Source organism: Callionymus lyra, chromosome 16, assembly GCF_982586985.1.
Source record: "Callionymus lyra chromosome 16, fCalLyr1.hap1.1, whole genome shotgun sequence".
Taxonomy (NCBI): domain Eukaryota; kingdom Metazoa; phylum Chordata; class Actinopteri; order Syngnathiformes; family Callionymidae; genus Callionymus; species Callionymus lyra.
Window position 1 is genome coordinate 2,797,457 of NC_141833.1, and position 25,346 is coordinate 2,822,802.

Here is a 25,346-nt window from a genome sequence, read left to right on the forward strand (position 1 = left end):
TTCAGGTTTTTTTTGTAAAGATTAATTATTTAGCAGATACATGTTTTTCTGGCTCTCCAGTTGCTACCATAACAATTAAGAGTACAACTCAATGAATACATTGTTTAAAGTAAACTGAGAATAGAGATTAATTGTTTAACGTGTGTGTGTGTGTACCATTATATCAGAACGTGTACGTCTTAACGTCTCTTGTCTCAGTCCACGTGACAATACGTGTTGAAGATTAATACTGCCCTCTAGTGTCAGAATATACACCACATTACTCTCGAGTATGAGAAGTTATATTGTAGAATTTCTAAAATGACCATTACAGCAACATCTTACACTGGGAAAACCTCTATTTTAGTTCATTGACCATTATTATTATTATTTTTATCGGGTGCAATAAACTGTTTCAACCGGACAGAGGAGGCGAGTCCGCGCGTGGCCAGGTCAACAAACACCTGCTCAGGTAAAGAGCGGTTGAGAAGATGAAGCTTTGATCAGAAGAAACCTAACTCTAGTGTGTTTAGAGGTCAGTGGTCTGACACCACACCAGCAACAGCTGCGAGTCAGAACGACGAGGAAACTCAATCCAACACAGACACTGAAGCTCCCAGTGAGCACGTGCACAGAACACCACACAACCGTCTCATGAGATGACGAGGCCAGAACTTTGCTGTTGTCGAATTAGAACTCATAACTAGTACTACAACTGTGACATGGTTTCTTAGGTTAATCAAATCTACTAGTTGACATCATGGTACACCATGACCAGATGTTGGATTTAAACAACAAACTAATGAGAATAATGTTTGTTAAAGACAACTTCCCAGAGTCAATGTTGAAGTCTTTCCCTCCAAGATGCAGTAAGTCTCTCATCATGGTCATGTTTGAAGTTATTACTTCATAAAGTTCTGCCCCGTCGGAAATCTCAGTGAACAAGAGGTGACAAGAGCGAAGCCCATTATAACAAATTATTGGGATTTACTCCTCCTCCAGCCAGCTGTAATCATGTACCACTTTGTTTATACAACGAGTCCCTTGGAGGTGGAGACTTCCAGGATGGATGACGTGTGGTGACAAACCTTCATGCTTGTCCAATCACAGAAGTGCTGGTTTGGTTAGGGTAAACAATATTTCATCTCCAGAAAAAAAAAAATTGTTCAGTGGGCGGGGCTTAATCACATTTTCTAAGGTAAATATTTCAATGAAAAGAGAGTTTTGTAAGATCTTTTTAAGAGACACTTGAATCAACACATTTGTTGCGCTTTAAACGGAGATCTGCTTACTCAATATTTCACGGACCACAGTGTTGTTTGCAAAGGTTCTTTGATATACAACATGTTTTATGAACACAACATGAACACAGTTTTACCACCAGGCAAGAGTACAAAATAGAATGAAGCACTATTAAGTTTGTATTATTTTGCTTGCTTATTTACGACTGTGTCAATAATATGTGTCACAATTTCTTTACAGCTTTGTTTTCTCTTGTCCTGCAATGAGTGGTTGCCTTTATCCTCCATTTGGAACTCCCTCTAACACATGTCCTCTACTTTTGTGTCATGGCTGCTGACGGTAAACCATACATCCTGGCATTTTCCTAGAAGAGCATCTGCTCAGATTGTGTCTTAGTATGAAGTGGCATGAACATTAACAGTCTTGATAAAACTAGCGTATCTTCTTCTCCAGGGCGGTGGGTGGACGGCCAGACGTCTTCTCCGGAAGAACCAGTCTTAGTTTTCTCCCTGGTGATGCGGCTCCTTCTTCTGAAATGTACTCTTGCTGTAGTAGGGCAGGATCCACGATCGCGTCCTGTGATGGTATGTTGGCTTCAGGCACCACGGTCCCAGAAACATCAGCTCCAATGATTCCTCCTGCTATCGGAGTTGCCATCAAAGTCCCGGTTGTGTTGGCGCTCCCTTCTAAATTGCTTGAAGAAAGTCCAAAAGTAGTGACTTGGGCAGTAAGTGTAGCTGGAGTCTGCTCCAGAGTGACTGATGGCTCAATAATATCTTCACCAAGTACCTCCTCAGTTAGACAATCTTTTTCATTCTTTAGAACTTCAGTTTGATCTGGATTTTTTAGTGGGCTTTGGGGCACTGTCTGTGTGGGTTGTGTTTTTCCAGCTATGTTTGGGGCCCCCCCTGAATCTTGAGAAGTTGATAGAATATTGGTATGACTCTGACTTCCTTGAACACTGGAAACATTCACGGGTACAGTGGGAGTGGGTGGAACACCTGGCAATAAACCACTAACTTTAGCAGGACCGACTGGACCTGACGCAAAAGAGGTAGTTGGACCACCTGGTGACCCACTAAGTTGACCCATATTATTCAGTAGACCGGGTAAAAAACTAGTAGTCAGACTGGAAACGACAGGATTAGCAGGGCTAGGAAGAAGAGCATTGGCCTGACTACCTAATATCAAGCCAGGCGCAGTAATATTAGACAGAGCACCTGGCAACAGACTAGAGACTGACTGTTGTGCATGAGGTGCCATGTTTTGGAGTAAAAAGTTGCCTCCTAGAAGAGAGATGTTGCTTTCGGTCAGCTGAGACGTGGGGGACCTCATCTGGGACAGGTTGGTTGCTGAGCTTCTGTCAAAAGCAGAGAGGGAAGAGCTTGTCTGCGAGAAACCTGGAACATTTCCAAGAACCAAACCAACACCTTGTTGCTGATGGACCGGCCCGTGCCGGACCTGACCAGTGGTGGAAACCTGCGTTTGTGGTGAAGTCTGAGTGATCACAGATGTGTTGGATTCTTCTATTCCACCACTTGATGACTTTGTCTTCTCGTCGTGCTTAGGATTTTCTTTGTTGCTGCTCTTCTTTACCTTCTTGTCTTCTGCCTTTCTTTTCTCCTTCGAACCTTTTCGCTTGTGTTTGCTCTTCTTGGGGCTTTTTACCAATTTATCAGATTTCTCACTTTTCTTTTTGGGGTGGACTTTCGTTTTTCGGAGTGGACTCAGGTTTAGTTTGACCCTTAAGGGACGGACAGATTTGCTTTTCGTTTCTATTTCCATGTCGTTTTCTCGAGTCGACTTTGATTTTCTCTTCTCTGAATCCTGAGCTTCCTTTTCCAGCATCTTCAAACTCTCCAGGTCAAATGACACGTATCTTCTTAAATCCTGACTGCTGCCCTCGATCCGCTTCTTCGCGTTGGGTCTATGTTGCGGAGGGATACCTGCTCTGACGCCCTCTGGTGATCTGTAGGTCTGGTGGCAGCCCTCGCATTGAGGCAGGTCAGCTCTGTAAACCATCTCGTTGTTTGCCTGAACTAAAGCTATGCTACCTGGGCCCGTGTAAGAAGACAACTTGCCATTAGAAAAGACATGATTATGTAGGTCCAGCTTCCTTCTCCCTTCTTCTCTAAATACTCTTCTTCCTTCTGGATCATGCTTTGCTTCTCCTTCGTTCCTTCTGCTGTCTATCAGATTCATCCTTGTTCCTTCAGCTCCGCAGCTGGAGCATCTGGGGTGATTCCTGTCACCCTCTTGAATCCAACGCTGTCCACTGACTTCTGGAATCCGGGCTTCACCTTTTGAGTTGTCCCTCTTCTTTTTGTCAACATAGCCACTCTCCTCTTCGTCTTTCTCCCTTTGTCTTGTTTCTTTAAGCTTACGCCGGCGAGATGTCTGATACCAGATCAGAACCACCAGCAGAGTTGTGCCGACGCCACCTGAACAAAGACAAAGTGGTTGGCGATAAAAACATCTCTTCTCCATTGTCACATCAGAATAATTACGATTACATCAGAACTCGAGAACAATCCGGAGCTCTTTGTTACCTGCTGTGCATTTGTAGGACATGAGGAAAAACGAGGATTGGATTGCCATGACGGATTCTTACCGATGTAGCAAATTACTGCTGCGATGGCTACATCTCGAGCGTAGAGCTGAGGTGTCACGCTGTTCCTGCTCTCTATCCGGACTGTGATGTTCTGATTCGGGGGCACACAGTTGGCTTCTGTTAGCTCAAGAACCGTAGTGAGCGCTGGGTTGTCCGCACTCACGCACACCAGCTCCCGTCCATTGTGGAGGGTCTAATAAGACACAGACAGGAATTCTTCAAATAATGTTGGGGCTTTAATTTGTTGAAATGCTCAACTGCTGTTGGGTGAATAGATGTCTTTGAGGTTGGGTCACCTTGTTGGGCTGCTGTATGAAGGTCAACAGGAAGTCTGCTAGTTCAACCAGGTGACATGTGCAGTTCCACATATTTAGCTCAAGGTTGAGGTTGGTCAGTGCACTCAGGTAGGAGAAAGCCTCAGGAGGAGTTGAGGTAAGGCGGTTTCTGGAGAGATCCAGGAGGCGTAGGCCTGGCAATCTGTTGAAACTAACACAGGAAACAGTTATTTCATGCAGATGGTTTTCGTTCAAATTACAGACAAACCTGTTTTTATTGATCTTATTTATCAGGTTATCTGATAGATCCAGGTTCTCCAGGTGCAACATGCCCTGGAGAGGGAATGATTTCAAATCCACACTGACCAGCAGGTTCCCCTCCAGTTGCAAGGTACGCAACGCTTCGGTCCCTTTAAGAAAGTCAGCTTGAATCTGTAAAAACAAGAATATGCTTGTTACATCTGGACACCACTTGTATTTGAGTTTTGACCCACCATGCTGATACGATTGTGACCCAGGGCCAGGACCTCTAGATGTGCCAGATTCATCAGGACTCCGCCCTGGAGGGTTTCACTTGTCAAAAGGTTGTGATCCAAAAGCAACGTGGTGAGTGACATCAGGTTACTGAAGGATTCTTTACCCAGCTCTGAGATTCTGTTATGACTCAGACCTGGAAGTATAAACAAATCATTTTGTGGTTGTTTTTTATTTTTATTTTTTATTTAACTACCAACACTATGGCAGTTAAGCTAAAAGATCATTTTCAAAAACTCCAGCTCTAAGTGTCATACTATTCGTTTCTACTGTCTACACTGCAAGCATGAGGACGACCCAGACAGCCTGCAATATTTACTCAGAGTACTTCCTGTTTGTGTAGGATGTCGGCCTACCATCTAGCCTAGCAGAATCAGCTAAAAACAAACTTTAAAACTTAAAACATAGACGTCTTCATGTTTTTCCGGAACAATTTCTCTTGTCGAGGCTTCAATATAAGATATTACAGACGAGCACCATGGAGGTATTTGGATGTTTTTAAACACGTCTTTTTGGACGAAAATGAAGATGAAGACAATCAGTTGCTACTGGACTTACATTTTGTCTATAACTCCTTAGTCGACATTGATAAAGATTGAACATATTTATTTTTGGCTCCCTCTACTGTATGAAACAGCACAATAGCAACCCAAGGGATGTAGGTTGTAGCTCCCCCAAAATGTTAATTAACTAAACTAGATTACTAGTTTGATTCTGATGTTTTTATTTCTGGATGCTTGAACTATCCTAATTGATACCATGAATTTGTTCTACTTCATCAAACACTAGCTAATATCAGTTCCTTATCGTAGCTTAAACTATTTTCATCTACATCGACATTAATCTACATTTCTTTGGAGCCAACTATCCTTCGGGCCACATAAAAGAGTTTGGCCCCGGAGCTTTGAGTGGTTTAAAGTGTGATGAAAGGTCTCCTGTCCAGCCACCAAAGTTATAATTTGTTTACAAAACAAGAAGACAAAAGGTTTCTTGCTGGGTATTTTTTTCTTCTTCAAAAGCTTCAAAAAGTACTACTACTAAGGTTTTCTACTTGATGGAAATGAATGCAACCACCCCAGGCATCACACTCTGGGAAGAGCATGAGGTTCTCCATGCTAAATCATTAAAAATAATGGTTATAATTGTATGAGCCATAAATGTTGAAATGTAAACAAATCGCCACGACATAAAATGTTGAAATGACATAATGAACCGATTTCAGCAACTGACCAATCAGAGTGACGTTGCTCAGATCAGACAACGAAGACGACTGGACGTTTGAGATGTAACCTTCGGTGAGCAGCAGCGCTTCAGTTGTGTTTGGAGCATCTGGACACAGGATAGCAGATTGTAATGTTGGGTTCATCTGAACAGTGTGTGTGTGTGTGTGTGTGTGTTTTACCAATAATCTCAGTAAGCATGTGGCAGATTAAGGCTTTATCAGAACAGACAACACATGAGGAAGGACACGATGGGACACACTGGGCTCTGATCGCTGACAACAGCAGCACCAACAAGACCCCTGAAAAAACAGTAAAACTTTACGTTAAAGTTAAGGCAGCCTCTGGAAGACATTCTTTTCTTGGCAGTTTTCGTTGCCACATTGATCAATAGAGTTCCTTCATGGCTTAATAAGTTGTTAAACTCATAAACATTAATACAATATTAGATTTAGAAGAAAACACTCCTGTCTATAAATAGACAATATAATGACCTGTATGAGAAATAGTCAGAAACACAAACTATTCCGTTTTACTTACTGGTCATGTTGTGTTACTGAGGCAGCAACATGGTGGTGAGGAAACATGGCTCCGGTCAGGCTGCAGCCTGAAAATAATGAGCAACAGTCTTTCTTATAAAGATGCATCCCAAAGTGTTTTCTCTCAGAGCGATGCAGGTAAAACTGTACAATGAGCCACTTGGGGTAATAAAACACTGGCTTTGTATTCTCTTACTAACAATATTCATCAGCTCAGAGAGATGTGTTTTAGAGAAACTTTGTTTCTGTGAGGAGCAAATAGCACTAGGAAATAGAAGAGAACCCAGACCGTCTATTTGTTTGGTTGCTAGGCGAGTGGTTCATTAGAGTGTTATTTGCCGAGAGATGGATGACAGCCAGACTTTGGCCTGATCATGTTTCTACCGAAGCTCTGGTGAGATCACTCTTTACTATCATGTCTTACATTACACAATGTTTTCTGACACAAATTATGAATTATGACTTGTTAAAGGGCAACTCATTAAAAAAAAACTCTTCTGACTTACTCACATGTTTCAAATGGTGAAGTCTTCTTCTCAAAGATACAGTAAGTCCCTCACCATGAGCATGTTTTGAACTTATTGCTTAATAAAGCTCTCCCCCGCTTACAATCTTGACGAACGAGAGGTTACGTGAGTCTATTATAATGTAATAATGGTCTTCACTCCTCCTCCAGCCCCTTCGGAGACTTCCGGGATTGATGACGCGTCGTGACAAACCTTGATGTTTGACCAATCACAGCAAAGTGGGTGTGGTTATGGTAAACAAGGTTTTATCACCAGAAAAATACATTTTTTACATTTTACATTTGTGTGTTTTCAGTGGACAGGGCTTTAGCACATTATCGAATAAATATTTGAATGAAAGGAGAGTTTTGTATAAACAGATTCATACTGATTACAATAGTACTGTAGTACAATAGCACTGTACAATAGAGGTCCAAGAGCAATCAAAGACACACTCAAATCAACACATTAGTTGCCTTTTAAATTTCTGCAAAAGCTATTTTCATGGGTTAAATTGAAAGGTCTCATGGTCATAATTCTTACATCAAATGCTTGTATACTAGATTCTAAAGACAATTTAGTATGAGTACACATTGACTCACTATTGTCGGAGATTGACTACTGGATAAACAATTTCAACATTTCAAGAAACATCTTAAGACGTTTTTATTTGTTCAGGCTTTTCCTTGATTTTCTGGAACTCCTGTTGTGTTATCAGTTTTATCTTGATCTTTAAAGTATATACTTTATTGAATATTGTTTTGATTGTTTAAGCGCTTTGTGACCCTGGTCTGGAAAAGCGCTATATAAATAAAAATTACTTACTTACTTATATTAATCAACCACGGTTTTGAAGTCAGTCGGTGGTCACAGCCATCTTGGAAATGTTAATATGTTATTTATTGCAGTATTGCAGTTGAAGTCGGTGACTTCTTGTTTATAACCAGCAGGCCTCAAGTGGACACTCAATGAACTGCAACTTTTTGAAGATAAGTTTGAGACCCCCTGCTTCATAGTAAGTAAATAAGATAATGTTATTAGTTATTAATGTCACAAACGTTTGAAGATATATATATATATATATGTGTGTATATAATATACCCTTTTGTATATATGACCATGGTCTAGAAAAGCGCTCTACAAATATTACTTACTTACTTTTACTTGTGGACTTATTTCTCAGTTACTTACAAACAATATTGTTTATATATATATTTTATATTTATAAAGGGCACATTCCAGGTGATTTAAACCTTATAGCGACGACTGTTTATTTGCTGTCTGCTAACTTATCCAAACATGATGTTGAACACAGTTTCACAAACACACTGGTTGCAATAGTCTGTTGGTTCCACCAGTCAAGTTTCAGCCATGGAAACACTCACCTGTAGATCAGAACGTCACAGTCCACACCGGTCGACTGCAGCATGTTGCATCCTCGTCACTCATCAACTCATATCCATACTCCGGAGCTCTATTGGACTCCTCCGATGGCTGTCCAACTGTGAGGTACTTGTGTTACCATGACAACATCAGAGCATGCTCAGTGTCACACTGTGATACCTGAACCTCAGGTGTGAGTCCGCATGAGCCTCAGACATGCTTCATCAAGAGAATAATCGCATAGAGAAGCTGCCTTCACACTCACGTCACAACATTTGACTCAGGAGAAAAAGTTCCCTGACATAATAATGGCTTTATAATGGCGTTATGACAGCCAGGTAGTTTTCGGTTTCTTCGGGCTCAGATGAGTCACTGTTAGAACTGATCATGCGAGCCGATGTAGCTCTGATAGCAACAATGTTTCTGGTGTAAAGAACCGGCACAAGTGAGCAGCAGAACTAACTTACAATGGTGGAGCAAAGTAACTTAACTCACTAGTTTCACCTGCTTTTATAAGGCGAAGTCCACCTCAGGATACAGGAGTTGAAGTATAAGCAGGTAAATCTCAGACAATCTCAGTCAGGTTGTCAAAATGTTAACCCTGATGGACTCATGAAGCTTCATGAAGCCTCATTTAAACCTCCCATTAATTGAAAGTTAAGAGCTCAATATACTGAGCTTGGAAAACGACAGCACACTTTCAAGAAGCTTCATCATCCAACACTACAGCGTTCACATGAGATAGTATTGGTTATTGTTACTGCCTAACCACAAGAAGATTGTTGGTTTGCTTTAAGCTTTCTGCCTCTTGTCCGAGACAGCTGGGATAGAGGGAAAACACTGTAGAAATTGAGTGAATAAATGACTTTGGACACATTATCTGTTTATTTTTGAAAAAACATGAATAATTACAATGAAGGTTTTGTACCCAACTTGACGATTGTTCGCTTGATCACAAAAGAGCAGAACTGGTGAAGAGTACAGTGGAGGATAGTTTTAAATGTGTACATACTGTTTCCTAAATGATCTAGTCTGTTCATTGTACAGAATATCTTCGAAATGAATATTGTTGACATATGTTGTGAGAAATTCCCTAAATAACCCACTAACCTTTTACATGTTTTGTCGTCGTCTATGGGCATCTATCACCTGATGAACTAATGTCTCCTCGACCATTGACTCGACTTGTGGATCTCTGGCTTTGTCAAATGATCACATGGTCAGAACCATCTTTCCAGCAGCTCCAGGACATTCGATGATATCATGGTGGGCCTGAGCAACTTTGTCCAGTGGATACTGTGTACCGACCCGCGGTCGCATCCACCCACTTTCCATGCCAGCAAAGAAGAATGCAGCAGACTCCTTCCTCTCCTCCTGCAGCAGATTCACCCAAAATTAAAATATAATATATATAAAATAAGTTATTTTAACTTTTAAAAAAAAGAAGAAAATTGACATTATAAAATATCATATACTGTAAGAAGAAGAAGAGAGCTCAGATTGGCTGCTCCGCATGTCAATCAAATTGTTATTGCGCCGATTGGTTGGCGATTCAATTGACATGCACAGCAGTCTGAGCTCCCGCCTCTTCCAGTGTACTCACGGCAAAGTATATATGTACCAGGAATAAAAAGAGCACTTCCCGACAGGCATTTTCACACAATTCAGAAAAACAAGAAGGAATTATAAGATTGTTTTTATTATAATATAACGAACAAAATCTGCGTGTTTGATTGCTTCAAATCTTCGCCACTAGAGTCACATAAAAATCACGTCAGTTCTATAAAATGCTGTGATAACACTTTTTTCCTAAAATATAATAAGGGTCTGCAGCCGGATTTATGTATGTAAACATATATTTTGGCCTTCAGTGAAATAAACTTTAATGATTAAAGATATTGTGGAAACATTGTTACATATTTGAAACCTTATATGTGGGACATGCAGAAATACAGCAATAGACATGTGTCGATTTAATGAATCAACCCAGTTTGTGATAAACTGTGCAATCAGAGGTGAGTCACAGCACCAGACGTATCACTTTTGTATACATGTATGGAAATATATGCTAATTTAACGATTTTACTTTTTTTAAACGCTCAGAATTAGTCAGACATTAAGATTGGTTGAAAAATATTAATATTCATTTTATATTACAATATTTAATTTTACATGATGACAGGTGAGTCACACGCTTACTTGCCTTCCCTAATACATAATATTATTTTCACATGCACCTTAAGGGGATCCATAGAATCTTATAGAAAAAAATATTTAAGGATGAAAAATAATTATAGATTTTAAAATAAATTAAGGGAATTCTCATCAAAATCTTTCTTCGTTACTGTAGGAACTATTCTAGAGAATTAATATAGTTAGCAGATAGTTTATTATGGATCAATAATATATTAATAATTCAGTTAAGCATGAAAATGTGTCGTTTAAGAAAAGGGTTGCCTGATTACTGAGATAGTTCTTTTCCACCATCTAGTGGTGGATTATATTAATACAAAAACAAGAAAAAAATATTTTTTTAAAGTTATGTAATTTGAAGCATGTACTGTGATTGTTATACTCGTTTCGTAGCTTTAAAAAAACACAATATTATGAAGAACAGTGTTTATTTACCGGAGAGGCATTGAAAAGAGAGACTCCAATGATGCTGCTCTCTTTACCCATGGTGTCTCTTGGGTTTATCTCTATGGAACCTCTGCAGCCAACAACCTAAATGAGGGAAAAAAATCAAGATTAATATCTTGAACAACTGTTTTTTTCTGAAGCTGTGATACTCACCAAAACTCGTCCTCCAATGCTGAGCATGTGAAGATCTTTAGCGAGGTTCACGTTGGAAAGCATCTCGACAATAACATCGACGCCACGGCCTTCAGTGGCTTTCTGACACGACAACGGACACATGGACTCAAATACATACCGATTTAGAACTTTATGAATTATTTTGTGAAACTGGTGACGAGTCAAGGGATGTCAGTCATCGGTGTTATTAACATTTCCCAACACATCAACACATGTACCATGATCTTGTCAGTGTAGTCTTCCGTTCTGTGATTAAAAACCAGATGAGCGCCATTGTTCAAAACCAGCTGCGTTCCTACATCGGTCCCTGCAGTGCCCAGAACACGGAGGCCCAGGGCTCGTGACAGCTGACACGCTGCCAAGCCAACCTACGAACGACAGGCTCGACTTAAAGAGTCTCATGTACAGAATGTAAACATTGAAATGGTCCTCACTCCTCCACTGGCTCCATGGATGAGGACGCTCTCCCCGGGTTTGACATGAGCTCTGTGGTGCAGGAAGTAACACCCGTTAGTTACAGAAGTCAATTTGATAGTGACAAAAAACATGGTGGATTCACTTGTGAACCAAAGCTCTGTATGCAGTGAAGTATGGGATGCTGATGGCTGCTCCCTGACTGAAGTCCAAACTTTCTGGCAGTTTGTAGACACAGTCGTCCGTCGCGACAGTGAACTCTGCGTAACCGCCGGAGTCCGTCGATGTGGTGAACACACGATCTCCGGCCTGGAGAACATCAACACCAGAAAGATCAATAAATCATTTTGATTTAAATTCATGGAGAAGAACATCTGACCTTGAATAAAAGTACATCTGTTCCAACAGACTCCACCACTCCAGCTACATCAGTGCCGGGTGTGTATGGCAGGGCAGGTTTCCGAGGGTATGTTCCAGACCGGATGTATGTTTCCACTGGGTTTAAACCACACGCACGCACACGGATCAACACCTGCGTCACAGAGGGAGATACGAATGAAGGTCACGTGGTTCTGTTGCACATGATCGTTACAAAAAAAAGTAGTCAAATAAAATGGAACTACTTTGACATGGCTGGAACAGTGCTGGTCTTGTAAACCACTTATTACAGTTTGTTAACAGTTTGATTTTAAGTTCGTCTGAGTCACCTGTCTGAGGCCAGGCTTCGGAACCTCCACGTCCGAGCAAAGTTTAAGGACGGCCGGGCCTCCGAACTCACTCACCCTGATGGCTCTCATGAGCTTAGACATGACACACACACCAGCAGACACACTCGTGCAAACATGCACCAATGGAAGCTGCAGCTTCTAACGCAGACCGCTGGCTTCTTCTTCCCTTATTTTCTTATCAATAAACTTTTGGTCGTTGAAAGCGTTGTTGGTGCCCCCTAGTGGACAGTAAATAATAAAACATAATATAATTTGATATAATATCATCGTGAACCTAAACCTATATTTAAATTATATTATATTATATTATATTATATTATATTATATTATATTATATTATTTTATATTATATTATATTATATTATATTATATTATATTATATTATATTATATTATATTATATTATATTAATTATGTTTTATTATTTTATATTATGTAATATTATACTATGCGAACTACAAAAATAAAATAGATTCGATCCCTTTTTCTCCTAACACATTGCATACCAAATTGTTACGTTATAAAAATGCGACCACGCGTACGTTTTCGATGTCGTCATCCAGGCTACGCCGTCACGTGACCAAGGTCAATTGTAATAAACGCTGATTTTTTTTCCCGACACATTAAATTAAATATATCTATGACACTATATGAAGCGCAGTGGTAAAAAATTACGGACAATAATTAATAATGAATAAATAAAGAGTTTTCGGTTTTTTGTTTCAGTTCACGGCTACAGTTAGCTCCGCCCACAACACCAAACAGGAAGTGAGTTGAATGAAGCACGTTTACTACTTTATGTCATTGAATTATATTTGAGTTGTTCCCACACAGTGATGGATCTTCTTTAAAATGTCTGCAAGGGTAGGATTCTTGGTACAGAGAGTTCTTGGTGGACTCAGCTACTGGGGCTTGAATTTAAGACGTGTTGTAGTATTTCGACCTCAAATTCGTCCCTTGAGCTGCTCTCAGAGTTTGGACAAACCTCATCATTCAGGTACTGATTCATTTTATACGTTATTATTGTAAAATAAGTGAAGTAAACCCATAACACACATGTCAGAAGTGTGTGTCGTTTAAAAAACATAGTAGTAACAATGTATAATAGTAAACTATTTTAAACATGTATTGTAAAGATGTCCATAAAGACTCAGATTTAATGTATTTATTATTAGTCACAATAAGATAAGTCCATTTGTTTTTACTTGTGTACTGGAGTGTGTATCATCTGCTAACATGCTCCATCCATCCGGTCAGGTCCCAACAGTCTGTCCATCAGGAGTCATACATGTGGAGAACTGAGGCTCGAGCATGTCGGGGAGAAAGTTTCACTGTGTGGCTGGATCCAGTACTTGAGGTATAACCCATCAACATTGTATTTGAGATCATATTAGTGATACTGGCCTGTGATATTTGTGTTTAAATGAGTAATATAAATAAATATTTCTTAGTAACAGTTGATTATAAAAACGTAACCCAGATATGTTTTGGTTGAGAAGCCAGTGATACATTTGTGACCATAGTTTCCTTCTCCTTTACAGGCAAAATACATTTATCATTCTTCGTGATTACAGCGGCTTGACACAAGTCCTCGTTCCGCATGATGAAGTATGGTTATTTTCTACATAGTAGATTAGAATGCAACTTTTTAATGTATTTTTTTAAATGATTTAAACATGTTATTTGTCGACTGTAGGCTGCAAAACAGTTACAAGAAACTGTACGTAAACTTACAGTGGAGTCTGTGGTCAAAGTTACCGGAACAGTCTTGGGACGACAAGAAGGACATAAGAACGAGGTGAGACAAATTCCCCAAAAATAAAAAAAAGGAACAATGAACAATGGGCTTAAGACTAAAACATTTAAATAATGTTGTTGTAATGTCATTGTTTTTGATATCAGTCAATGCCAACTGGAGAGATTGAGGTTCTTGCTGAAAACATAGAAGTTTTTAATGTGTGCCAGAAATTGCCATTTGAGATGAAGGAAGTTATTAAAGTAAGGATTTATTATTTATATATTTATATTCATATTGTAATTACCAAATGATAATAATCATATTTAATTTGCATGATCAATTTTAAGAAATCAGAGTCTCTACGCATGAAGTTCCGTTACCTGGACCTGAGATCTTCTTGGCTGCAGAACAACCTTCGACTGAGATCAGAGATGGTTATGAAGATGAGGGAGTACCTTTGTAACCAACATGGTAGTGAGCATAAAAATGATCATAAACACAATGTTTTGATAATTGTTTACGATCTGTAATGAATTGATCTTTTATGTCTACATCATTAGAGCATTATTTTAAAACACCAGGTCTACATATAGTGTTGTAAGTTAACAAAACAAGAATGATATGATTCACCAAACCAATCAATGTCAACTTCAGCATGTGACTGACCATTGTTTTCACCCCAACAACTTAAGCACAATAAAACACAAAACAACACTCAGTCACTCAGTGATTAAATCACTTTAATTGATTAACTACATCATTTTATACACCTACTTATAATCTTGCAACATTTTCTGTGATTTCCTCTCACTGGATCTTCTGTATTCTTCAGGATTTGTTGATGTGGAAACTCCAACTTTGTTCAGGAGGACTCCGGGGGTAAGAATTTGCCTTGAGTAAAGCTATATTGCTTACATACCCTTTAAAGACAGACAAGCTCATTTTCTTCTTGTCAAAATAAATTTGTTTTATTAAGATTAATAAGAACCTGTGCTGTACCATTTCCAAATGTTTTATAAATAGTGCCCAACGTTAAACTGTTCTCTGCTGTGTTTCAGGGAGCCAAAGAGTTTTTGGTTCCGACCAGTTTGTCGGGTCACTTCTACTCACTCACACAGAGTCCCCAACAGTTTAAACAACTCCTCATGATAGGAGGAATCGACAGGTACAAACAAATTGCTTGTGTAGACACTGGCTGTGTCACTTCTGTTCTTCTTAACTGTGAATTAAAACTTAAAATAAGAGACTGAAAAGACACTCATGATCTCAGCCAAGCAGCTAATTATTATTTCATGATTTTTATCCGATGGGATTGGCCAATATTTTCATTAACCTGATAATGAACTGCAGTTTTTTTTAAATATGGGAACTATTAATAGCTTTCCTAGTTATAACATAAGCTATAACATTGTTACTTATGTCACATAATCTGTTCAGTCTTCGAAATACATCCAAAAACATGCCGATCCAACATTCTCTCTTGCTTCGGTGGCAGGTACTTCCAGATTGCCCGTTGCTATAGAGACGAAGGCTCTAGACCAGATCGGCAACCGGAATTCACACAGGTAAAATAAATGAAGGAATTGTTTTAATAGTTATCTTAATGAAGAAGCTTAAATACATGTTATGTTTTTTGGCTATTTATAGTCTTTTATCCATTTTATAATTCAAAATATTGATCTCAAAATAACCCATAAAGGGATGGATAATTTTACCGAAATAGTGCAACTTTGACGCCATTTTTATTATTGCATCCTGTGTGTCATTCAGAAGCATTTATGTGTTATTGTAGGTAGATCTGGAAATGTCTTTTGTAGAGCAGTCGGGCATCATGGCCCTGGTGGAGGGTCTCTTGAAGCACTCCTGGCCTGAAGCGAAAGGCTCTTTTAAGCTTCCGTTCCCAACAATGACTTATGAAGAAGCCATGAGAGACTATGGTGTGGACAAACCGGACACAAGGTTTAATATGAAGGTATGTGCTGTAATGTGAAATGCTTTTTTCATTTATACGACTTGTCTTCAAAAGTTTTCCTAATATCCTTTAATTTTTGTCTGTGCAGCTCATTGACGTTAGCGAGGTTTTCCTGAACACAAAAATTGACCATTTCAAGTCAGTTCGAAGTCAACAAGGATCCATCCTGGCAATCTGCGTCCCTGATGGAGCAGTAAGAATAGTTTATCATTGACAACACAGCTTGTTTGTTCCACAAAGGATTTCTACATGTAACGTTTTTGTATAAAACATTCAACATTAAGTCTTGTTGGTATCCACAGAAACTGTTCTCCATATCACATTTGGAAAAACTTAAGAAAACAGCAATGAATCAATTCAATCAGGTACGTTTTTAAATCAAATTCTTTTTCAATTTATTTTGAAAAGTGTTATTAATTCTTTTCATTTTTCATCCCGTGACTAGCTAAAAAATACAACAATTACAACAAAAATACAAATATAGCAATGACCTGCTGACTCCTTCAAGAAACATTTTAAAACACTTTCATGCAGGCTTCTCCTTAATTCTCTGAGACTCCTGTGTTTATGTCTTTGGTGTCTTGACCTTTTAAGTATATATTTTATTGGGTATTGTTTTAATTGTTTAAGCGCTTTGTGACCCTGGTCTGGAAAAGCGCACTACAAATATTACTTACTAACTTACTTAGATCGATTTAGATTTGCATGTATGGCTTCCCTCAGTGTCGGAACAATGTGAATGCAATGTTGCCAAATACTGCATGTATATTTGTTAACAAACAAACCTCTTGTAGGTCGATTTACCATTTTGTTTTCCTGGTAATTTCAAAAGTATCCCAGTACTTCAGTTGTATACAAACACTGTCTCTGACTATGAAAATGATTGTTTTTACTGTTGAACCTCTTCTGCCTGGATTACTGTGTTGTCTGTGTGTTCAGGGGCTAAGCACTGTCATGGTCAAAGAAGACAACCTGTTGAAATCCTCACTAAAGATGTCTGAGCTAGAAAGAGATTGTTTACTCTTGAGTACGGGAGCCAAACCAGGAGACCTGCTTCTATTAGCTGCCGGCCTTCCTCGAAGTGTGGTATGACTATTGTCCATTTTTGCTTGTAACAGCATTGTACTTTTAGATCTTTCAACATGAGTTATGTTATGTAACTGAAAGGTTTATCATCATCATCAACTCACCTGACTCACTCGCATGTTTCAAATGCTGAAGTCTTCCTCTCCAAGAGGCAGTAACTCACTCATCATGATGATGCTCCGTTTGAACGTTTTTACTTCATAAAGTTCTTCCCTGCTTGAAGTCTCGCAGAAGGAGAGGTAACAAGAGCGAAGCCCATTATTACGTATTAATGGACTTGGATTCTCCAGAATGCCCTGCTTCTTTGTTTATAATCTTTACTGCGAGATTATTTTTGCTTCAGGAAGATTCAGTCCAGATCCAGTAGAAAACATGTAAACATTTTGTTTGTATATAATGATGTTGTATATTTATATTTATGAAGTCTTTGTGTTTACAATTAGTTCAAATTATTTTTCTTCATTTTGTCGAAGCGCCCCCTGCTCGGTCATCTTCGCCTGCAGTGTGCAGCACACCTGGAGAGTCATGGCATCTCTCTGTGTGACCCTGATGCTTTCAACTTTTTGTGGGTGGTGGACTTCCCTCTGTTCCTGCCAAAAGAAGAGGACCCAGAGCAGTTGGAATCAGCCCATCATCCATTCACTGCTCCCGTGCCAGAGGACGCACACCTGCTCTACACAGACCCACAAAAAGTATTCGAACAAATGGAGTTTTGAACTCATGTGTGATTGTTTGATTTAGTAACAAACTCCTTGTTCTCAGGTTCGAGGGCAACACTATGATCTTGTGCTGAACGGCAGCGAGATCGGCGGAGGATCGATCCGCATCCACCAGGCTTCGCAGCAGCTTCACGTATTAAAGAATATCCTCAAGGTTTGTCTCGCATCAACTCATCTTACTTTGTAACATCGATGTGATGAAGCGTCATTTTCTCTGCTGATCATACAGGAAGATGCCAGTGTTCTCTCACATCTGCTGGAAGCTCTGGATTCTGGGGCGCCACCGCATGGAGGACTTGCTCTTGGTAAGAAAAGTCCTTTAAACCATTACTCCTCAAGAAACATAAAAAAGCCAGATTACAGTTTGCAAATGGATTCAAAGATCTTAATTTTTGGAGACGTGTCCTGTGGTCTGGCGAAACAAAAATTTAACTGTTTTGCCATAATGACTATTGTTATGTTTGGAGGAAAAAGGGGGAATCTTGAACGCCTGAGAACACCATCCCAACTGTGAAATACGGGGGTGGCAGCAACATGTTTTGGGGTTGTTTTGCTACAGGAGGGACTTGTGCACTTTAAAAAATAGATGGCATCATGAGTAAATAACATTATTCCAAGTGTGTTAAAAAATTATCTTTGTCATTATTCTGGCTTTTAATAATAATTGTGGTTATCCTAATTTACCTAAAACAGGAAATGTTCATTTGATTTCATGTCAAACAATGACAAAAAAATCTGTATGTGTCTTTTTATACAGTGTATGTAAACTTCTAGTTTCAACTGTGTACACGCACAAAGTATAACGTTGGCTGGACAGAGTTGTAAACAGAAATTAAACCTACATTTAGAGAGGTTCCCATATTTAAGATTAATAGGTTTTAATTTGTTTCTGACAAAATTGCAGAGCAAAACATGCATTTAATTGGTTGTTATGTCCTGTCGCTCGCCCTAGGCAGCTGGGACTTGCTCCATGACCCGAGTATGGGATTAAGGGGTAGAAAATGAATGAACAAATGACTTGAACTTTAAAGCACGACTCTTTATTTTTAAAGAATTTTGAGCAAAAATATTAAACAAGTTGCAGATGTGGTGGTCCGCCTACAACAGAAAATCATTCGTTTTCACATTTCCCTTTCATATATTTTACCCAAACATTCAATTCTACACTTCTTTTGTCTTTGTGGATCTATAAAACTTAAGTGGACATGCCTCTTTTATGAAAATTACTACATGAATGTGACATCATCATTGATCTCATTGAACTTAATTTGATGCAACAAATTACATGGAAACTATGTCGGCAAAACACACTATATGGCAAGTTCTCAAAAAGACCTGAAATCACATCATTATTGCTTATATTGTTCAGGTTTCATTATGGTCCGAAATAAAAAGTCAGAGTCTCCTAGAATGATGGAGTCGGATGGAGGCAGTGGGTTTATTTCAGGCCCATCATCTGCAGAAACTGTGTCCAGCTGAAGAACAGGGTCTTCCTCGAATATCATTGCCATGCCTTCATAATCGGATACATTTTCATCATAACCCGAGTCTCCATCAGCCGCTGGGTTGTCCACCACCACCAATTGATCTTCTGGGATCAGGATTCCATCAACTACGTCAAGGAAGGCGCCATTGTGTAAATGATTGACAATGTGCTCGTTGTTGACATTCTCGTTGTCGTTGTTGGGGACATCATAGATGAGGCCTCTGAGGAGTGCCACTTGCCTATAAATTTCAACAAGGGCGTTTGGTAGGGCGTCCCCTTGTCCCAGGTGAGGCCTTGAGGAGATGAGCCGTGACCACCGGTTCCTTATAAGTCGTTCCTTTAGCCCATCTCCCTTTGAACAGAATGAGTCTCCTCTGGTCCAAACTCAAGAGCGCATGAGACCCTTTATATAATGTTGGTGAACCATGTCACAAGATAAGAGTTGTCCATACTTTAAAGCCTCTGATGATGTTTTTTTTTACAATACTAACTGCCTCTCTCCCAAGCAGCTAGGACAAGCATAAGAACAATTAATAATTAATAGAAAATAATAATTTTGTGAAAGCCCAAAGCTTTCCCCATCCACTTGTTTTTGCATATTAATCCCACATTGGTCTTTTTTGCCTCTGAGCTAATCGAGCTGGATCTTTATCACGTAAGCTTTTGCCAGGTCGTTTATGACACAAAGCATTATTTTTATCTTTGTATATCTCTTCCTCTCCTGCGAGTTGACCTTCAACCTGATTTTCAACTTTGCATGTTCCTCCAGCCTCAAGTAGATCCTCGTCTCTGGGACTGTCCTCATCCACGACCAGTGCTGCTTTGCTGGCATCTTCATCTTCATTGTTATTTTCAGCAAATTCATCCTACCATTGGCTGCCTTCCCAAAGGAGTCACCAAGATCTAGCTATTCTCTTGACATAGACTGTTCTACGGTGGGCTGGACTGGCTCGTCTCCAGGGTTTACTTCGGGCATTTGGTCTCTTTCATTAAACGGGTCCTTTCTGCAAACATTGATGGTTTCTTATCCTGTAGCTTGATGTCTTTGAACCACTGATTCTGCTACTTCTTCCAGGTTTAAGTTGCAAAAGTTGAAACTAGTGGCTGGGTCTTCTCTTAAACACACAGGGATGGTCTTTGGTGGGTCTTCTCGAGTCAAAGCAGAGGGTTGCAGTCTCTTGTAGACACTTGGAATAAATGTTTCTCTAGTTTTTGGAGGGTCACTTATTATCACAGGCCCCCTGCGGTTTCCATCTCCTTTCTCTAGATGTGGTCTTGAGGATTCTAGCAATCTTCTGTACATTTGAAAGTATCTGTGAAACTCGTTTCTTTGATCCATTCAATTCAAAGAGAAGGTCACTATGCCTTTCTGCGAGTTGAAGTAAATTTGTTGGTAGATCCGACTATCGACATCAAGCTTCATCTAGCTTCTTTATAGCCTAGGACTGTGATGTCACCTAGAGGGATTCAAGCACCATCAGATACCTTAATGCAAGCCATGTTCTTTATTATGTAATACTGTCTATATCAGAACAGCATTGATGCAAAGACATCGTTTACACTTTTGAGTTCCAACATACTACTATAATTGTTTTGTTTTGTTTTTTTCAAAGGTGAACCATTTGTGTCATAAGGTTAAAAACATATGCCACAAAAAAAGCAAAAATGAGGACAAAGCTTAATTAATCCATAATTTGCTACAACATATGTTGGGTGTTGTTGCCCACACTTGCAAGGCTACCCACTTAAAAGAAAAAGAATGACATTTTTCTCTAAATTAAAGCAGCATTACATAAGATTGAAAATAGTGTTTCTGGCTCCCCCCGTGTAAGTAAGTAAGTAAGTAATATTTATTTATATAGCGCTTTTCCAGACCAGGGTCACAAAGCGCTTAAACAATCAAAACAATACTCAAAAAAGTATATACACTTTAAAAATCAAGATAATACTGAGAACAACACAGGAGTTCCAGAAAATCAAGGAAAAGCCTGAACAAATAGAAACGTCTTAAGATGTTTCTTGAAGGAGTCAGTAGATCCATCAAGCGCAAAGAGAGAGGAAGATTGTTCCAAAGCTTAGGAGCAACAGCCTGAAAAGATTTCTCTCCTCTGGTACTGAGTAATGTGCATGGAACCATAAGTAGATTCTGATCCACAGACCTCAGAGCCCGAGCTGGGGTGTAAGGCTGGATCAGATCAGTGATGTAAGGAGGAGCCTGACAATGAATAGCTCTGAAAGTAAGAACCAGAATTTTAAAGTTGATCCTGAAAGAAACTGGAAGCCAGTGAAGAGTTTTAAGGATCGGAGAAATGTTAGTACGTGTCAGAACAATATAACTGCTCCATTGTCACATTCCAAATAAAATAACACACATTATTTTGTAATGATAATAGTTGCCTACATCTTTAAACTTCTTTTCTAAATTAAAGTCTTAAAATAATGTATTTATATGGCCATTTTTGTCTTCTAATGCTAAGCAAATCCATAACATACAAGACACATTTTCAACTGTACATTTTAAATTCAGTATTAGGATATTAAAGTTTAATTTTCAGTTAATGTCTAATGCTGTTAACATTTTAAGATGGTGTCTGATATCAACCTAATTTGCCATTTACGTTGGCGGGACAGTTATAAACAGTAATTAAACCTATATTTAGAGAGGCTTAATTTATTTCTGACAAAATTGCAGAGCAAAATATGCATAGGTGTGTGATTGGTTGTTGTGTCTCTGTGTCCCATGTGACTGGTGTCCTCCGTCTCTTGCCCTAGGCAGCTGGGACTTGCTCCCATGACGCCATTGTGGGATTAAGGGGTAGAAAATGAATGAATGAATGACTAGAACTTTAAAGCATGAATCTTTATTTTAAGAAAAAATATTAAAGATGTTGCAGTTGTCATTGTCCGCCTACAACAGAAAATCATTATGTTAGCATTATAGAAAGGCGCTATATAAATAGAGATTATTATTATTTATATTATTATTATGCTAACATATTGGCAGCCCAAACATTCAATCTTACTCTTCTTTTGTCTTTGTGAATCTGTAAAACTTAAGTGGACATACTCTTTTATGAAAATTACGTCATGAGTGTGACATCATCATTGATGTCATTGAACTTAATTTGATGCCCCAAGTTACATGGAAACTATGTCGGCAAAACACACCATATGGCAAGCTCTCAAGAAGACCTTAAAATCACATCATTATTGCTTACATATGTCCAGGTTTCATTATGGTCCGAAATAAAAACAAAGTTATTCTTCAACTCTTTCCACACACTGACGACTGCATTACAGTCCATTGGATGGAGAAGTAAACCATATGTTGAGCCCACTATATTGCTTTGATTGTCTTTATAAAAGATAAATCGGCAAGAGAAATGTTGGGCAAGGAGACTGTTACAAGTTACAATAAGTGTATAAGTTCATGGTTTGACTTGGCAAATTTGACACATCAAGATGCTATTGATTGTTGCAGAGTTTATTTCAAGACGCGTCATGAAAAGGTTGTGAAAGCTATTAAGTACCTTTTATTGAGCTGTAAAGCATTGGTGTTTTCAGTAAATGGTCTTTTCTCATTTAGCAAAGAGTCTCCCCCAGGCTCTCCTTAACGTGAGCATCCTTCTCCAGAAGCCACGTTTCCTCCGAACATGGGGGGTATGAGGCTCCGAGTCTCCTATTATGATTGAGTCGGATGGAGGCAGTGGGTTTATTTCAGGCCCATCATCTGCAGAAACTGTGTCCAGCTGAAGAACAGGGTCTTCCTCGAATATCATTGCCATGCCTTCATAATCGGATACATTTTCATCATAACCCGAGTCTCCATCAGCCGCTGGGTTGTCCACCACCACAAATTGATCTTCTGGGATCAGGATTCCATCAACTACGTCAAGGAAGGCGCCATTGTGTAAATGATTGACAATGTGCTCGTTGTTGACATTCTCGTTGTCGTTGTTGGGGACATCATCGATGAGGCCTCTGAGGAGTCCCACTTGCCTATAAATTTCAACAAGGGCGTTTGGTAGGGCGTCCCCTTGTCCCAGGTGAGGCCTCGAGGAGATGAGCTGTGACCACCGGTTCCTTATAAGTCGTTCATTTAGCCCATCTCCCTTTTCCATTGAACAGAATGAGTCTCCTCTGGTCCAAACTCAGAGTGAATGAGACCCTTTTTATAATATTGGTGAACCACGTCAGAAGATAAGAGTTGTCTGTCCTTTGAAGTTGCCTTTGATGATGTCACGCCACAATACTGCCTCTTGCACTGAGCAGCCAGGACTAGCTTTAGCACAATTAATAATAAACAAGATAACAATAATAATTTTGTGAAATCCAAAAGCTTTCCTCATCCACTTGTTTTTTTTGCATATTAATCCAACATTGGCCTTTTTTGCCTCTGAGCCTATCGAGCTGGATCTTTATCATATTATTATATTTTAAGCTTTTGCCTGGTCGTTTATGACACGAAGCACTATTTTTATCTTTGTATATCTCTTCCTTTCCTGCAAGTTGACCTTCAACCTGATTTTCAACTTTGCATGTTCCTCCAGCCTCAAGTAGATCCTTGTCTCTGGGACTGTCCTCATCCACGACCAGTTCTGCTCCGCTGGCATCTTCATCTTTATTGTTATTTTCAGCAAATTCATCCTACCACTGGCTGTCCTCCTTCTCAGCTGCCTTCACAAAGGAGTCACCAAGATCTAGCTCTTCTCTTGACATAGACTAGACTTGACCGTAGATTGGTCTTCTGGAGTCATAGCAGAGGGTTGCAGTCTCTTGTAGACACTTGGAATAAATGTTTCTCTGGTTTTTGGAGGGTCACTTATTATCACAGGCCCCCTGCGGTTTCCGTCTCCTTTCTCTAGATGTGGTCTTGAGGATTCTAGCAATCTTCTGTACATTTGAAAGTATCTGTGAAACTCGTTTCTTTGATCCATTCAATTAAAAGAGAAGGTCACTATGTCCTTCTGCGAGTTGAAGTGAATTTGTTGGTAGATCCGACTATCGACATCTAGCTTCTTTATAGCCTAGGACTGTGATGTCACCTAGAGGGATTATAGCACCATCAGATACCTTAATGCAAGCCATGTTCTTTATTATGTAATACTGTCTATATCAGAACAGCATTGATGCAAAGACATCGTTTATACTTTTGAGTTCCAACATACTACTATAATGTTTTTGTTTTGTTTTTTTTCAAAGGTGAACCATTTGTGTCATAAGGTTGAAAAATAGTGTTTCTGGCTCCCCCCGTGTCAGAACAATGTAACTGCTCCATTGTCACATTCCAAATAAAATAAAACATGCATTATTTTGTAATGATAATAGTTGCCTACATCTTTAAACGTCTCTTCTAAATCTAAGTCTTCTAAGTCTTAAATAATGTATTTATATGGCCATTTTTGTCTTGTAATGCTTAGCAAATCCATAACATACAAGACACATTTTCAACTGTACATTTTAAATGCAGAATAAGGATATTAAAGTTTAATTTTCAGTTAATGAGGGATCAATGAAGTTCTACCTAACCTAACCTAACCTAATGTCTAACAGTTACCTTTTTAAGAGTTCTGATATGAACCTAATTTGCCGGCCTCTAACAACTATGTTCTGTGTGTTCCAGGTTTGGACCGGCTGGTCTCAATCGTGGTAAATGCTCCTAGCATACGTGATGTCATTGCGTTTCCAAAGTCGTACCGTGGTCAAGACCTCATGAGCAAAGCCCCTAGTGTCGTGTCAGAAGAGGAGTTAGAACGTTACCACATCTCCGTCAGAAGGAAGGAGGGGTCGGATGCCCATGAATAAGATGACTAACTTGTGTTTAGATTTTGAATGAATCTGTGTTGAAGTTCATTGTAAACTAAATTAAAGCAGAATTTGTAAATAGACGTTGGTCATGGTTACTGGCTAATTGTAATATTGTAAATCAACCAATACTCCTATGATTCAACTGAACCACTTCCCAGTGTTATTTAAAGTTCACTTGTTTTTTCGTATGCTTAAAATAATGTTTAAAGTTTGAAAAAAAAAATTCAAAGGTCAACTAATGTGTTGATTTAGTGTGTCTTACATAGATCTATTGACCCGCCCACTCTTCGTTG

General features: G+C 39.2%; 3 protein-coding genes across 4 annotated transcripts; 1 reads left to right on the forward strand and 2 right to left on the reverse strand.

Moving 5' to 3' along the window:
* Positions 1 to 1,653: 1,653 nt before the first annotated feature.
* On the reverse strand, positions 1,654 to 6,434 carry lrrc53 (leucine rich repeat containing 53). The gene is made up of 9 exons (XM_087811712.1): positions 6,402 to 6,434; positions 6,044 to 6,163; positions 5,872 to 5,970; positions 4,602 to 4,777; positions 4,376 to 4,539; positions 4,129 to 4,318; positions 3,833 to 4,025; positions 2,622 to 3,662; positions 1,654 to 2,573 (listed from the first exon to the last, which is right to left on the reverse strand). The coding sequence occupies exons 1-9, from the start codon at positions 6,406 to 6,408 to the stop codon at positions 1,654 to 1,656; spliced, it is 2,910 nt and encodes a 969-aa protein (XP_087667838.1). The 5' UTR covers positions 6,409 to 6,434.
* A 2,717-nt stretch (positions 6,435 to 9,151) lies between these two features.
* On the reverse strand, positions 9,152 to 12,406 carry cryz (crystallin, zeta (quinone reductase)). The gene is made up of 8 exons (XM_087810921.1): positions 12,225 to 12,406; positions 11,897 to 12,049; positions 11,663 to 11,826; positions 11,538 to 11,589; positions 11,322 to 11,471; positions 11,083 to 11,184; positions 10,918 to 11,013; positions 9,152 to 9,663 (listed from the first exon to the last, which is right to left on the reverse strand). Exons 1-8 carry the CDS (start codon positions 12,324 to 12,326, stop codon positions 9,502 to 9,504), a joined length of 981 nt encoding a protein of 326 aa, XP_087667047.1. The 5' UTR covers positions 12,327 to 12,406; the 3' UTR covers positions 9,152 to 9,501.
* A 619-nt stretch (positions 12,407 to 13,025) lies between these two features.
* On the forward strand, positions 13,026 to 25,131 carry dars2 (aspartyl-tRNA synthetase 2, mitochondrial). Of its 2 annotated transcripts, none has more exons than XM_087810776.1 (17): positions 13,026 to 13,241; positions 13,502 to 13,601; positions 13,786 to 13,852; positions 13,941 to 14,042; positions 14,147 to 14,242; positions 14,330 to 14,456; positions 14,815 to 14,861; positions 15,041 to 15,147; positions 15,478 to 15,547; positions 15,775 to 15,954; positions 16,043 to 16,147; positions 16,257 to 16,319; positions 16,894 to 17,040; positions 17,514 to 17,732; positions 17,803 to 17,913; positions 17,989 to 18,064; positions 24,869 to 25,131. In XM_087810776.1, the coding sequence occupies exons 1-17, from the start codon at positions 13,097 to 13,099 to the stop codon at positions 25,048 to 25,050; spliced, it is 1,944 nt and encodes a 647-aa protein (XP_087666902.1). In that variant the 5' UTR covers positions 13,026 to 13,096; the 3' UTR covers positions 25,051 to 25,131. The 2 variants fall into 2 exon arrangements, with proteins under 2 accessions (XP_087666902.1, XP_087666903.1); XM_087810777.1 differs by having other exon boundaries at positions 14,330 to 14,453.
* The last annotated feature ends 215 nt before the right edge of the window (positions 25,132 to 25,346 follow it).

Coding starts and splice junctions, on each gene's coding strand:
- cryz (XM_087810921.1), bottom strand. CDS start 12,326: ATGTCTAAGCTCATGAGAGCCATCAGGGTGAGTGAGTTCGGAGGCCCG. Junction 11,590..11,662: donor TACAGAGCTTTGGTTCACAA/GTGAATCCACCA, acceptor CCTGCACCACAG/AGCTCATGTCAAACCCGGGG. Junction 11,472..11,537: donor TCCATGGAGCCAGTGGAGGA/GTGAGGACCATT, acceptor TGTCGTTCGTAG/GTTGGCTTGGCAGCGTGTCA.
- dars2 (XM_087810776.1), top strand. CDS start 13,097: ATGTCTGCAAGGGTAGGATTCTTGGTACAGAGAGTTCTTGGTGGACTC. Junction 13,853..13,940: donor TCCTCGTTCCGCATGATGAA/GTATGGTTATTT, acceptor TGTCGACTGTAG/GCTGCAAAACAGTTACAAGA. Junction 18,065..24,868: donor GCATGGAGGACTTGCTCTTG/GTAAGAAAAGTC, acceptor TGTGTGTTCCAG/GTTTGGACCGGCTGGTCTCA.
- lrrc53 (XM_087811712.1), bottom strand. Junction 4,540..4,601: donor GTCACAATCGTATCAGCATG/GTGGGTCAAAAC, acceptor TTGTTTTTACAG/ATTCAAGCTGACTTTCTTAA. Junction 4,319..4,375: donor AATAAGATCAATAAAAACAG/GTTTGTCTGTAA, acceptor TTCCTGTGTTAG/TTTCAACAGATTGCCAGGCC.